The 14,583-nt window shown below is 44.5% G+C and overlaps 1 protein-coding gene across 1 annotated transcript in view; it reads left to right on the top strand.

Annotated features, from left to right (window-relative positions):
- Positions 1-4,345: 4,345 nt before the first annotated feature.
- Positions 4,346-14,583, top strand: part of FBN1 (fibrillin 1) — a 173,034-nt gene continuing 162,796 nt past the window's right edge. The window contains exon 1 of the mRNA XM_063314449.1: positions 4,346-4,671. Within this exon, the coding sequence (XP_063170519.1) occupies positions 4,445-4,671 (227 nt within the window). The 5' untranslated portion in view covers positions 4,346-4,444. The remainder of the gene's footprint in view (positions 4,672-14,583) is intronic.

Genomic DNA, 14,583 nt, shown 5'->3' with positions numbered 1-14,583 from the left:
CTAACCATAACCGTCATTCCTCGCCTCCCCAAGTGCTTAATGCATTACATTTTATAATAAAAAAGCAGGAATGGTACAAGTACATACCTCATGAGCACATGCCACTGTTAATCTCTGGTGACTTGTCACACACAACTGTGGGCTTGCTTTGTTTGAAATGCTTTTTTCCAGATTGGGCATTATGTTGCTCATGGGCATCGTGAACTTAGAGAAGGAATATTAAAATGCAACGAATAAAATGTTAAGCAACTCAAAACAAAAATGCAACTCCCCTTATATAGCTACCAGCAGGGGAAATTCTATTATCTTTTAGGAGGAGTCAAAAAGGATTTATTTTGGAATTCAATTCCACCCCAAATTCACAAGGCCTCCTCCCGCCCACCCCGCCAAATAATGTGCTGGTGTATTTGAGATGGTTTACATCCACATAATTGTGGTTCCCTAAGATCTATGTTTTAGGCCAAGAAGCTGCCGGGAATCCCAGATGCGTTCTTAGGTTTGCCTAAGTGACCGTTAATGCGAAAACAGCCGATTGGCTGGATCTGTTGCAACTTGACAACCTCCCTGATTTTGTCGTCTCAGGCAGGAGGAAGAAAAAAAATAGGGAAGAAATGTAGAAAACCCTGGATCCGATGCCAAATTGTGCTGGTGTGGGCTCTTTTTTTTTTTTGCAGATAACATGAGGATACGCAGGCCTAGGTTGTATATATTCTGCCTACTGTACTTACAGCAAAGAATTCTGGCAAAGGGGAATCTCGTGATCGTTGCTTCTTGTCTCTAAGACAAGGCAGTGAAAGCCTACTTGCAACGTCACGTTTTGCAAGAAGAGGTCTATTTTTAATTTAAACCAAATTCATGGCCTACAGACATTTGTTTTACAGAATAGGGTCCGTGGTTTGGTCCTCAGTATTTCTGCGCACCGAATGCTTTTCAACCCCAGCCATATAGGCAGCAACTCCGTGAGTGTGATGGTTTTAACGTAGGAGAATGCTCCATTGGCACGTGCCATTTCGCTTTCTTGGCAGAGAGCTGGGTACGCCCTCAGCAGAACAAAGTCTCTTCCTGTGATTCTGACATGGCTTTGTGGCTAGTGCAGATGTGGCATGGAACGTACGTGCACATCTGGTGCTGTTTAATCTGCTGCAGAAAACAGGGTTGGGTATTTTGCTCAGGGAAGGGAGCAGCAGCACAGACACCCGGGGGGTAATGTCAGGGTGGGACAGCCTGCAGCAGTCCCAGACACTGCTGAACTATAGTTCCCTCTGGAGTGGCCATTGGGCTGGGAGTTGTAATTTCCCAACATCTGGAGGAGGCAACGGGTTCGCCACCCTTGACTCATAACGTGGGTCTGGGGTGAGCAATAGCAGCCAAGGGGCGTGGTACACAACTGCAAATCCCACCCATCCCCAGTGGGGAACAGCACGAGGCTGGGTCCAGATGCTACACTGAGCCATAATGTGGTTGGCTTAGCGTACTGTACGGACCCAGCAATTTTTGCTGTGTCCAGAAACCTTGATGAAAGCAAGCCATGTGATCGTGGTATGTGGATCCAGCCTGCATGACGGGGTTCACACACAATCTAAAACCAGAATGTAGTTTGTTTGATCTTGTTGTCATGTATTGTGTGATCCCAGCTAATGCCTTGGCAAAGGCAGGTTTATGGCTTAGCTTACTGTCTGCTTTGCCACTGATAGCCAACCCAGGCAGTTCCTTTTGTCCTTCAGAGCCAAACAGGATTTTTGGCAGAGAACTCAATCCAGCCACAGCTCAATCGCCTTGCACCCCTCATTTTATCTGCTACAGGAGAGACTAAGAACTACCTGCATGCCAGTTTTATATAAAGTATGTCCTCTTTGCTTAGATTGAAATTCCCTCTCTCGAGACCGGTAGGCATAACAATGTCCACGAAAGAAAAGAACTCCTCCATTTAACTGTGAAGTTGCCCGTTTAAGCAAACTTTGGTTAAGAGGAAGGTCAGTGTCTGCTGTCAATATTTTCCCTTCAGTGAGAGGTGGTAGGTTTCTGGAGCCCGTTCTCGCTTTCTCAATGGCAGCGATTAGGAGAGGGATTTCTTGATTTACAATCTATAGCTTTACACGTCAGATAATGCTATGCAAAACCCACTCTCCTTTGATGAAGGCCAAGATTATGCCATTTCGAAACAGAGAAAAAGGCAGTATTAACTTTGCTCATGCTTCTAAAAAACAGTTGGCGCCTCCTGGTCCCACTGAATCAAAGTTATTGGGAACACAGCCACTGACTTCTGAGGCTTGAACACAAGATCAAATTATGGGACAGCCTCTTCAGGCTAAGTCCCTTAAACAAAGTTCACCATATGTCAAGGTTCCTAAATGAGGGTGGGAACTCACGTGTCACGTTGTATGGTAAACATCCCCAGAACGTTAGAATATGGGGCTTTGCAAGCGACATAGGAGAGGCTTATTATGGTTTTCCAAAATGTGCAAGCAGCTTCTCCACAGGGACCAATTTTTTACATATGCAAGGACACACTCAGAATAAAAACAACACTCGGTACAGTCCCGGGTGCCAAAGCTTAAGTTATTATATAAAGAGGTAGGTATGCTGATGTATCAGTCTTGAAAACTTTAAAGGAATGTATAATGGACCCAACCTAGCCAAAATTAAGTACTTCCAAGTCCCGTAGATTTAATGAATTATATTCCCTAAGTTCCAACTCAAACCGGGGGACGTCGTAATATTCCAGCTGTAGCTGGGCTGAATTTGATGAAGAATTTGAGAATGCATTTTGGAATTAAGCAACACAGTTCTTTGCCTGAATCCAGCCTTTGACGAAGGCTGAAATTCAAGCACCCAACTTCAGACTCAGTTACTCTGGAGTAAACACGGATAGAAACAACCTGGCAGCAGGCTACCTCTAGCTCTGCATTTAGTTACAGAAGTTGGCAAAGATGGGACCCTTTTTATCACCTGTTAGTGACAGGTATGGGCTTCTTCATACAATGGTAGCTTATAACTCAGGAATCTTTGATCCTAGGATGTAAATCTAAACAGGCAGATGCGACCATCCCTAGTTCGTGTAAATACGCACAGGATCCTGCTTTTTCTTGGATGTTGCTCGTAGGCTGTCGCCATTCGGTTGAGATGCTTTTTCTAGGAACCTGCGGAGCAGTGTTTGTGCACGAGGGCTCCTGTGCCCCGCCCGGTGGGGGGCACAGGAATGAATTCTCCCCCCCCCACCATTCGGTTCGAACCGGCTGCCCTGGGCTTCCTGCTGTCAAGCAGTCCCAGGCAGCGCTTGGCGCGGGGAAGGGGAGGTCAGCCCGTAAGGCTCGCGGAAGCGTTAATCAGCCGTCTAGACGGGACCGGGTGCCCGTCTGAGCCATCCCCGCCAGAGCCCGCCTTCAACGGAGGACGGGCAGCGGCACCAAGTCGGGAGGGAGGGAGGGAGAGGGAGCCGCGGCCGTTGCACTAGTCGACCCTTGCTCGTCCATTCCGCGTCCCCCACCCTCCGCGCCGCGTGGCTTTTGAGGGTCCCCCCTGGCCAAAGGGCGCGCGCCCGGACCCGCGAGGCTAGAAAGTCGCTGGGGTGGGGGGGAGCCGCGGCAAAGAGTGGAGGAAAGGGAAGGCTGGGGGCGGAGGCTTGCCTTTCCCCCCTCCCTCCCTCCCTCCCTGCCCGCTCGCCCCCTCCCGTTTTTGGAATAGGTCTCGCTCTGAGCTTAATTCTTTTTCTTTCTTTCTTTCTTTTTTTTGCCCCGGTCCTCCTCTCTCGCGAGAAAAAAGGGCTCCGCGCGGACGATACTTGAAGAGGTGGGAGAGTTGGAGCGGGGGGGAGCGGGGGGGGAGCGGGGGGGAGGGGACAAGGAGGTGGAGGTGGAGGAGGAAAAGCGGGCGAAGGCAGACCGAGCGGGGAAGGCGGGCGCGCGGGCGAGCAGAGCGCTGGATGTCGCGGTCTCCGTTGCAAGAGGAGAAGCGGCGGCGGCGGCGGCGGCGGCTCCCGTGGGTGCAGCTTCTTCCCGGCCGGTTCTGGGGTGGCTCGGTGGGGGGAGGAAAGGCGAGCCGGGCGCGGGCAGCGGAGCCGGGGCTCCTTCTCCCGCGGCGGTGGCTGACAGGCGCCCGGCCAGCGCGCGGGCATCCTTTCGCGGAGGGGGGGCGTTGCCTGCGCGCTGCCTGTCCGCCCGCCCGCCTGCCAAGGCGGCCGGGGCCGGGGGCCGGGGCTGCGGCCGGGGCTGCTCGCCGTCTAACGGGGCGCTCTCGCCCGTCTTCCCCTCTCCGCCCCCAGGTTCTCCAGGGAGAGTCTCTGCTGAGCGCCCCGCGCAGCTCGGGCGGGCGGGCGAGCGAGCGAAGGAGCCGGGCGCGGCGAGCCCCCTTGCAGCGAGCGCGCGGGGAAGCGGTGCCGAGCGGCCGGAGCTCGCCGGAGGACCGAAGAAGGAAGCAGCCGCGGCGCGCCGGCATCGCCGCCGAGATGCGGCTGGGCAGGCTGCTCGTGGCCGTCGCCTGGGGATTCTCCGGGCTGCTGCTCGCCTCCCCCTCGCCGGGCGAAGGGGTCGCCGCCGCCGCCGCGGAGGCCAGCCTGAGAGCCGTGGAGGGCGCCGCCTCCTTCGCCGCCGCGAAGGAAACGAACAGCCGGGCCAGCAGAGCCAAGAGAAGAGGGCAGGCGGGAGGCGCCGCGGGGCACGATGCGCTGAAAGGGTAATGGCCGGGAGGGGACGGAGGCGGGGGGCAGAACCAGCCGCTTGGGGCAGCGCGGCTCTCCGGCCGGGACGGGCCTCCGCCCTGCTCCACCTGCGTCCCAGGCCTCCAGCGGGGTCCTCTGTGGGTGCACGGGACCCCAAGGCTCAGAATCCCAAGCCAGCCGGCACCCTCCAGCTGTGGGGATGGGAGCTGTCAAGGCGGCTCTTCCGCCCACTCCTCTCCACACCTGGAGGGCATCTGGAGGGTTACGCCTCCAGGGCCAGGGGATCCTTTGCAGCCAGCATTCCAGGATTCGAACTTGGGCGCTTGGCGTCTTCATGACGGGAAGTATTTCTGCCCCAGCTGAGGTGCACCAAGTGACCTGGCAGGGGAGGGAACCGGTGCCCAGCTTGGTCACTGCCTCTGCAGGATGCGGGGTGTGTTGCCTGGAAGGGAAAAGATCTCCTGTGCTGTCCCTGGCCATTTTGCTAAAAAGGATGCTAGTGGAGGTGGCAAAGGCATATCCCCACAGCTGGAGTCCCAGGAAATGTGGCTTCTAGGTGGCTGAGTCAAATGGCCTGAATCAGTGCAAAACTGAGTTTCCTTGGATGCCAAGAAGTCCTGCAGCATCTTAGAGACAGGGCCTTTATTGCAGCATGCGTTGTCATGAATTGGAGCTCACCTTTCTAGTTTTGACAGTTAGGCTGTGATTAATATTAATGTTTCAACTTGGTAGAAGAGGTGAAAGATCCCTTAACCGGGGACAGGCAGCATTTGCTGTAGCTGCTGAGAAATTACATTACTATTTCTTCTTCTCAAGGAATGCAATGTTTGCAGGCAGAGCTCCCTAGTTCAAGTGCTAGCATTCTTGCCCAGAAAGATATTGCCATGCTAAGGGGGGAAAATCCTGTGTTCCTGGAAACAGCTGCCAAAAGTGGGATTGCTGTATTAATTGAACATGGAGAGGAGGGAAATGGACAGACAGGGCAGTGGGTGCGTCTTTTGGGTGCCTTTCAGAGAGGATGTGTTTAGATTCTGATTGACAGACAGGTTGCTAAGCCATGACAACTTCTATTACCTTTTGTACTTAGTTAAATGTAGAGAATGTGATTTAAAGCAGGTGGAATTCTTCCTCTATTGTGCCTGTTGATCTTTCCATAGTTACATTGGGATACATACAATCTGATTTCAACACCAGCTACGTTAGTAAATAAATCTGGAGGGATGTATTCGGGCAGCCAGTTGGGTCACAAATGTTTGTTTCATTTGCTAGAGATGCCGTTGTCTCAAGCAGTTTTAAAGGTTATCGGGTCATTAATTTTCCCTGGGTTTTTGATGTGCAGTGGAGGTCATACTGTGGTCCCAGTGGATTGTTCTTATATATTTAGGCTCAGGAATTCTTCTCTTAGTTAATAATCTTGGGCTATGTGTAGACTGAATGTGTTTGCCTTCACTAAGTGGATTCATTTGCAGTTTAGAATTTGCATCTTGTTCTGTTCCTCTCTCTGGTAACGTGCTGTGGTTTGGTGCATTACGATTAAACTACAAAGCTGCTAACCTAGACAGACTTAATAAGTAAGAGTAAGTCCTGTGGCATTTATGGGAGTGTTCTTCTGAGTACACATGCATACAATTGTGCTTTTAAGTGGCTTACGCACGAAGCATGCTGTCTTGACAGTCGGTTGGCTGTGACAACTTTTGGGGTCCAGATGGCCTCAAGTTTCTGCATCTGAATGAGGGATCAGAAAGGTCAACTTCCAAGAGTTTAATTGCAGTGGCAAAAGAGAAAAGTGCCTTTATACAAAGCATCTAGAGATTCTGGTGGGCTTTTCTTGCATATTTTATGAACAGACTCAGAAGTGGGGCTGATAGTTGCCATGTTCTATATTGGCCTCGTTGTGACTTTGTGAAGAGGGACCAAGTGTAGGTATGTGTGCAGTGTGAAAGAGAAAGGGAGATTTCACATATGCATATAACATGTAAAGTTGTTGAATAGCAGGATCACTATGAAATCAGACATTTCAGTTTGATTAGAATAGCAAAATCTGGATTTTTGTATGTAGGATGTTACTGCTGGGGAGATTGTTCTGTGTCTATACATATAGAATGGTAGGGAAAAGAGAAAAAAATAAGGCTGGGTTTTGAATTCCTTTAGCATCATTTTGGAAGTACTTTGGGCCACAATAGTTACGTACTTTCATTGCAATGTACTTCCCTTTGTTTTTGGCTTCTGGGCAGACCAAATGGGTCATTGGTCCATTTTGTGATATTTCACACTGGTCCTTTGACTGTCTCCCCTACCAATCCTTCCGGCTCCAAAGAGATCAAAATTCTGGCCAGAGGAAGGCTGCTTTCAGAGAAGTTGAAAAATGTTTCAAGCCTCCTTAATGTAGCTAAGAGGAAGCAAAGGCAGAACATTTTTATTCTTTATTGTGGTTGTTTACTCTGCAAAGAATAAACTCTGCAATCCTAGACTAGAATAAGCTCTTGTGTAGATTAATTCAAGTCTGCCTTTTGAAAATTACATTTAATGATTAAATGAAATGTTTAAAGATGAATAATAGTCTATGCATAATTTTAAATGACATTCCTATGTCTCCCTTGTTTTGGGGTTTTTTCCTTGTTTGCATATTTGTATGGTTTATACTCTTCTGTGAACATGATTTAGAAGATCTTAAGTCTTGCATTGATTATCCCAGGAAAAGAGCCACTGAAGTAAATACCACTGCCGTCACTGGGCTGGTTGGGGCCCTAAGTCTACAGTTCCAGTCATCTTCTTCTTCCTCCTCCTCCTTTTTTTTCCAGATTAGCGCAAGACGATTTAGGCTGTTCAAAGTGTGCATAAAGTGAACTATGTTTTACAGTATCTTAAATGCTTAGGATTTAGGGCTATGCAGTGCCTTGCATTTAATTCCAAAAAGAGTTATGAATGGGAGCACTTATCTACAATCTTAAAAACAGCCACACCTTTTTCTGGCATCATGCAGAAGCTGCAGAGGGCAGTTGTGCAATCCCAGAAAAAGACATAGCTGCTTTAAAGAGCTGCAGGCAAACATTGCATTTGTCCTTTTCGCACTCTAAACACCTTTTTGGAGATGGAGCTATTTCCTAAATCTAAGCTCTTTTCCTGAAGAAGGTGAACACTAAGAGGGAAGAATGTAATGGGGAAAAATGCAGGCTGCCATCTCATTGCCTAGATCAGAGTTTCTCAACTTTGGCAATTTTAAGATATGTGGACTTCAACTCCAGAATTCCCCAGCCAGCTAAGGTTGAGAAACAGTGGCCTAGATATAATATATTTGGTCCTTTCCCTCTCTCCCTTCACACACACTCAAGCTCATCTTTTAAGATGGGCCATGTTCTTGCTCCTGGGAACCCTGAACAAATGTTTTGGGTTTGTTCTGAGGAAGCTTGAGGATTGGGCACTCATGTTCAGAGTTGAATTAGCACTTGAGGCCAAACTTGAGTCTTGTGACACTTAAACATGAGCACATTTATTATTCCATAACAGTGTTTTCAAGCTTGGGCTTCAGTGCTGGAGTTTTCTGACATTTTGAAATGTATTGGAATTCTGAGCTTAGTATTCTTGAAAGTTAATACTTAACATCATTAAGTGAATGTAATAGGTTTCTGTGACTAACCCCTATCCCTCAAACAATGAATAAAATATTTATGGAACAGGAAGGCACAGGACAACTTTTACTACATCAAATGGAGACTGATGTCTGTTTCTTCAAAGATCAGTGTTTGGATGATTTATGCAACTTTATTCCTCCATAGAAAAATGTCCAGAAAATATTGCAACTAAATAATAACAGTGTGCAATGCCAGACAATTTTAACCAAGATGAGAAAACACATGGTACAATTCAACCAAACATGGTTTTTCTAACATCCCATCCATTTAGGTGAAGGGATTCTTTAAATATGTGCTTAACTCTGCTCTCCACTGGGGAAAAATAACATTGATTGTGTCATGCTCAAATTTTGTAAGAAGATACATATTCTTTCTATTTTTCGCAGAGTTCATTCTTCTCCAAATATATTCAGAGACTTAAGAATTATTGTACAAATCATTAGCAGATGCTGGTCGACTTTTGTTTTCTTCTAACTGTAGTTTTGAGAGAAAGAATGGTGGGTGGGTAGTGATGGAGGAGAAGAAATCTTGCCATCTGTTTTTAGAAACTTTTCTGACTTGATTCTTACATGTGTGAGTCAACGTTTATTGAAAATTTTCTGAGGAGTTAAGGGCTGTGAAGCTTCTGATTCTCCAGCTGGACTTTTAACCTCTCCTGGAGGATAGAGTAGCTGAACTGTTGGCTCAAATATAGGGTCAGAAATATTGATGGGATTCACACATTGCATTAAGTGATAATGTAGCTTGGTTTGTTTGGGCGTCTAGCATTTGGTGAATCCAGCCATTGGGGTTTTTAAGCCGTGGCTGATGTTTTAGCATAATGCGTAAATTCAGGACCCCGTAATTCAGGCACTGATTCTCACTGTGAGAGGTTATGGCAGACATACCATGATAAGTACTGAATAATTCCACAGGTTGTTTTTGTTTGTTTAGTGTACAAGGAAGGAAAAATTTGGGGTTATTGACTGGACAGAAAAAAAAAAAGCAATGCCTGGTCAGTCCCTGTAACTTCGAATCTTTATCGATCAAGAAACTATAATTCAGTAATAGAACACATATTTTATAGGCAGAGAACCTCAGGTCCAAATTCTGACATCTCTAGTTAACATCAGGTCAGATAGCCAGTGATGGAAAGTATCTATGATCTGAGTTTCCAGATAAGTCTTCCTTTTAATGAAGGTTGCAGGTAAACGTGGTCAGAGATTGAACTGCTGTTCAAGACACAGGAATCAAACAGTGACATTAACAAAAGCCGCTTGAAATTTGTGCTTATATCTGCCTAATGTAGAACTCCAGGAACTTTAACAATAACATCAACTATAACAATAAAATGATGCTTGCAAATTTTGATCCTGTAGCTGCTAAAGAGGTCTGGAACTCAGGAGCGAAAGGGGAACTGAGCTAGAAATTCCAATAGTTAGGTAACTCCCAAGATTTTGGGGAAGCCTGGGCGAGCTCTCCTCCTAAGCAACTTTCATAATTTGGGCCTTTGGAAGCAGCTTCCACAGTTACCAGTCTCTTCCCTTGTATCCAAAATACGCTTACCTAATTATTACACCAGTGCTGAAAGGAATCAGGAACTGAATGGGTGCAGCTGGTGGCATTTTTTAAACTTTCAAATATTTATATACCACCCACCAAAATATTTATCCCAGGGCAGTTCACAGTATAATTAAAGCAAAGCAATAATATATTGTTTACATAATGAACTGCCCAGGGATATACTGTAGTGTAAATGAAACATATACTGTAAGACAGTTTAAGATATCTGTATTCTCACTAGCACAATGTATACTTCAATCAGATTTGTTTTTAAAGTTCAAAGCAATAAACACCTGAGTAAATAAAATATGTCAATTTGAGGCCTGCAACTCCTTGAAGAGGGGGTTTGCAATCAAGGTAGCATATAGAAAAGAGCCCTTGCTGCACACAAGGGTTGGCAGCTTAGCTAACATCGCCCAAGTCCTAAATGAATAAGAACAGTGTGGTTTAGTGGTTAGGGCAGTGTTTCTCAACCTTGGCAACTTCAAGCTGTGTGGACTTCAGCTCCCAGAATTCCCCAGCCAGCTTCCCAGAGTTGTTGGGAAAACAATATTGAAGAATGGAGTTACCTGTATGTCACCTTCAGCTGCAGGAGAAAAGACAGGATATCAGTTTAACCAACAAAGATGCTGGACAGGGCACACATCCAGACAAAGCAGCAGTTTATTATGTATTAAAGTTGTTTCTAGGGAGTTTAGCTTTAAGTCTTCATTATAGCTTCTTGCCCTTATGATTAGCTGAAATAGGACAAGCCATGCACATTTTAAGGAAATGTAATTAGTATATAGTAGGATTCAGATCGTCCTATTCTTGCCTACAAAATATAGTTAAAAACTTCCTCTGCTTTCTGAGGTCCAAATCCTACTTGTTTTGGTAAAAATTGCTCTCTTGAATATTTCAGTGGTAACTTTAATATTCCAATTTGTAATTGAGGCTTACGGTTTTTCGTTTTCCAACCAGTAGTTACCACTAAAAGCCTGCTGTCGAAGATCAGTCTTACCATATTGGTAAATATTGGTTTAGGCTGGAAGAAACCTCAAATGCTTTTTTTCTTTTTTTTGCTACTTCTGGCTGGTGCACCTGACTGGCAGCTTTCATCACACCCTGTGCCATGCTGTGTACCCAAGTAGAACAAGATGGCAAGCTGCCTTTTGGCTTGGAAGCAACATCAACAGAAAAAAATTGAAGAATGTCAGGAAGTGTTCCTCTTCAGCTCAACAGCTATTTGTCAATGAACAGTTTGTGCTTATGCTATGGAGAGAACCTGAGCTCAGGTCCTGCCACAATGTAAATAAATCCAAAAGTTAAAGCTCAGCTTTTCTTTTTAATTGCTTCCCTGAACTGACTCATGGATAGTTAAGTAGCCACATATCTATAAGGCTTTTGGGTTGCTTTTGGATGACTAGAATATGTGAACTGCTGAGAAATTAGTTAATGCCTCTTCTGCAGTCAGTGGTTTGCTGGTATTAATGGATCATAATGAAGGATTTTTTGTCACTTTTTTTGGAGATTCACACTTTTAGCTTGCTTTGTGCTATGAGGAATCCAACATGCTGGCTGTCCAGCCTGGTATGGAACTAAACAATCATTTCTATGTATTCATGTGATGGTGGGATAGGACTGAAAATAAATAATCCCCATTCCCAGTAGAGTAAATTAAAACAGTAGCAAGCAACTGCTATTAGCTTTAACCTGATGGTAGGGTCTGGAGACAGAAGGGGAAAGATTGGTGGGGTGGGCTCATTTGCAACAGGTTTTGAACCGGTTTTTGAAAATTACTTTTGGAACTCAAGGAGCATTCATGAGATTTGCAGGCAATATATTTAAATCTAATAAATGTTATGCAGTGTAGATCTGTTTAACTTGCCTGCATTCTGTGTTTATGCACCAGGCATGGACAATTCTCATTCTAATAAAAAGCTTGTTTGTAGATCATATTTATTGTGTGTTTTATTTATAGTAGTTTAAATTGCTTATAAGTTGCTTGGGGAGGATTACTATCTTAAAATGCAGGATATAAATAATTGTGATAAAAAATAAATGTCTGCATCCTTATTTATGAACTTTTAGAGCATGCAGAGATTATAATGTTGAAATTTTCAGTAGAAAAGAAAAGAAAATCTATGAGTTGCTGATCTACAGCTGTTAATAAAGTTTGATTTGATTTGATTCAGTGTGTTAAGCATCCAGGAGATTCACGGGTATAAGTAATCTCTCTTAAGCCCCCAATAGATGAAAACATGGGCTCAAGATCCTGTTCCTGCCTCTTGATTTTGGACCTTGTCTTCAGGAGGTAACCTTCAAAGAAACTTATCAGAATACCCAACAAACAGTTCAGTGAGAGGTGGGGCATGAATTTCTTGCCCTTTTCACCTGTTACATTGACTCTTACTGAATTAAATTTGTAACCACTGTTTATTAATGAGGATCTTTTTGTTCCGTTCTTGGCAAAAGGCCATTCAGCAATATGTTTCTTTTGATTCTCTGGTTTGCTTAGTTCAAATTGTGACTTGCTCCTTGTTTGGGCTACATATGTCTGTTTTGAGTGATTTTTGGAGAACAACTTGACAGCAGAACTGTGTTATGTTACATCTGGTCGCTGTTATGTTTTGATTGATTGATTGATTATGTGCCATCAAGTCAATGCCGATTCTTAGTGATCACATAGATAGATTTCCTCCAAGACAATTTGTCCCAGTCCTTCAGCTCTTCCAATTCTGTGCCCATTGCCATTGTAGCTGAGTCCATCCCTCTTACTGCTGGTCATCCTCTTCCTCTCTTTCCTTCCATCTTACCCAGCATTACAGACTTCACCAGAGAGTTAGATCTTTCTATGACATGTTGTGTTCTAGTCCCATGTAACATGTTCAAACTACGGAAAGTAATTGTTGCTTTCACATCAAAGCCAATGAAACTTGTATAAATACATATAAGCTGTCAACAAATCAAAGCCGGGTTCATACGTTATACTAAGCCATGGCATTTCTTTAGCTGGCTATATAAAGCATGAATTAAGCTTGATGTGTGAATCCTGACAACTGTGAGTTATTCAAGAACTGTGGAACGTATGGTGGGCTACCAGGATTTCGAAGGCAGACTAGCAGAATTTTGAAATTATGAACTGATGCTGTAACTGAAATGTTTTGCTCACATTTGACTAAGAGTTTCAACTGAAACACAGTGGTGCAAACAACGCTATGTCCATCAGCCAGTGTTAGCTGTAGTGTTTTATCAGAGACAGAACTGATTTTTATACTGACATGCCCCTAAGAACTGTTGCCTGTGTTTCATTGAGAGTGAGAATGGCACCCCTCTGTCAGATTGAATGAGATCTTCACATTCCAGCATTGCTAGGAGGTTTCTGTGACATGCAGAGGTCCCTCGTGTTGAGTAACATCAGTGACCGTATTTGGCTGTTCCCAATGTGATAGAAACTGAGGTCAGTAAAGCATTTGGCAATGCAGGCTTTCATTCTGAATTCCTGACTTTCATCCAGGCCTTACAGCTGCAGAAAACCCTGTTCATCTCCTTAGCTCTTCTGCCACTGAATGGAATGCTGTCATAACCTTCTCTTCATTAATGGCTAAGTGTTTCCTTTGGGACTGGTTAGTAATTGAGCAAGAAGGTAATGAGGGAGATATAAATGATGGAGAGATGGTGGGGTGGGGTGTATGTGAAAGGAGTTGCGACAGGCAAAGGATTAGTTTGCCCCTCGCTCTTAAATAATGATGAGCACAGTTAATATTCTGTCCTCTAGTATAACACAGCAGTTAAGTTGCCAGAATGCAATTAGGAAGATCCAGGTTCAAATCTCTACTTGACCATGAAGGCCACCAGGAGATGTTGGACCAATCATTCTCAGCCTAGCTATTTCATTGGGTTTTCAGATGCAATCAAAATTTTATGATGGCCATTGACCAGAAATCCAATATATTAATTGACTTAATAGATAATAAAGCATTCAATATTTTTGCTTTGATAGCAAGCTCCATAGAGTTATTGTGGGGGTAAAATAAGGGGGGCCTATCATTACAATTCCCAGAAAAAAAGCAGATAGCAACAACAATTTAAAAATAATCAGGATATAGGCCTCTTACTTCATTAGACATAGCATGCTATGCTTGGTTAGTTTTAACCTTGGTTAAGGAGCTGTGCAAAATCAGCCCATGTGGGTCATTAATGGTTCAATGTATTGTGCAAACGCAGAACTTGAATTCGTTAATGCGATCATTGAATTCATAGACTGTATTAAGCCATAATGTAATTTGTTTGTTTTTGGCTTAGCCTGTTACATGAACTTAGCAGCTCTGACTCTAAATCTTATAGCTTAACTTTACGCGTCAGTGAAACTAATAGATCTTATTCAGTAATCCATGGTTAAAACAATGGCATAGCATGACTGAAGAAGTTTGGCTTAATGTTATGGGTGAATCAGGCCACTATATCTTGTTCCACATACCATGATTAAATACTAATGCACTGTTTGTATTAGTATAACCTGTGGCAAACCACAAAACCACAATGGCTACTAGCCCTGGATTCATGGTTAGGTACTGGATCAATATGTTGAAAGGAATTTTCTGTGACAGAAATTTCAAACTCTTACTTGTACAGGCCAAGCAGGGGTAGAGAAAAGGGAATGATAAATCAGGAAAAGTTCATTTCACATGGTAAATATATGATTTGTGTTTAAAAATATGTCACGATTCAGGAGACTTAGAAGCAATCACCACTTCTTTTGTAAGATAAACA

This window comes from Candoia aspera, chromosome 13 (genome assembly GCF_035149785.1).
Source record: "Candoia aspera isolate rCanAsp1 chromosome 13, rCanAsp1.hap2, whole genome shotgun sequence".
Taxonomy (NCBI): domain Eukaryota; kingdom Metazoa; phylum Chordata; class Lepidosauria; order Squamata; family Boidae; genus Candoia; species Candoia aspera.
Note: the sequence above shows the minus strand (reverse complement) of the source record. Positions and strands in the feature narration are given on the sequence as shown.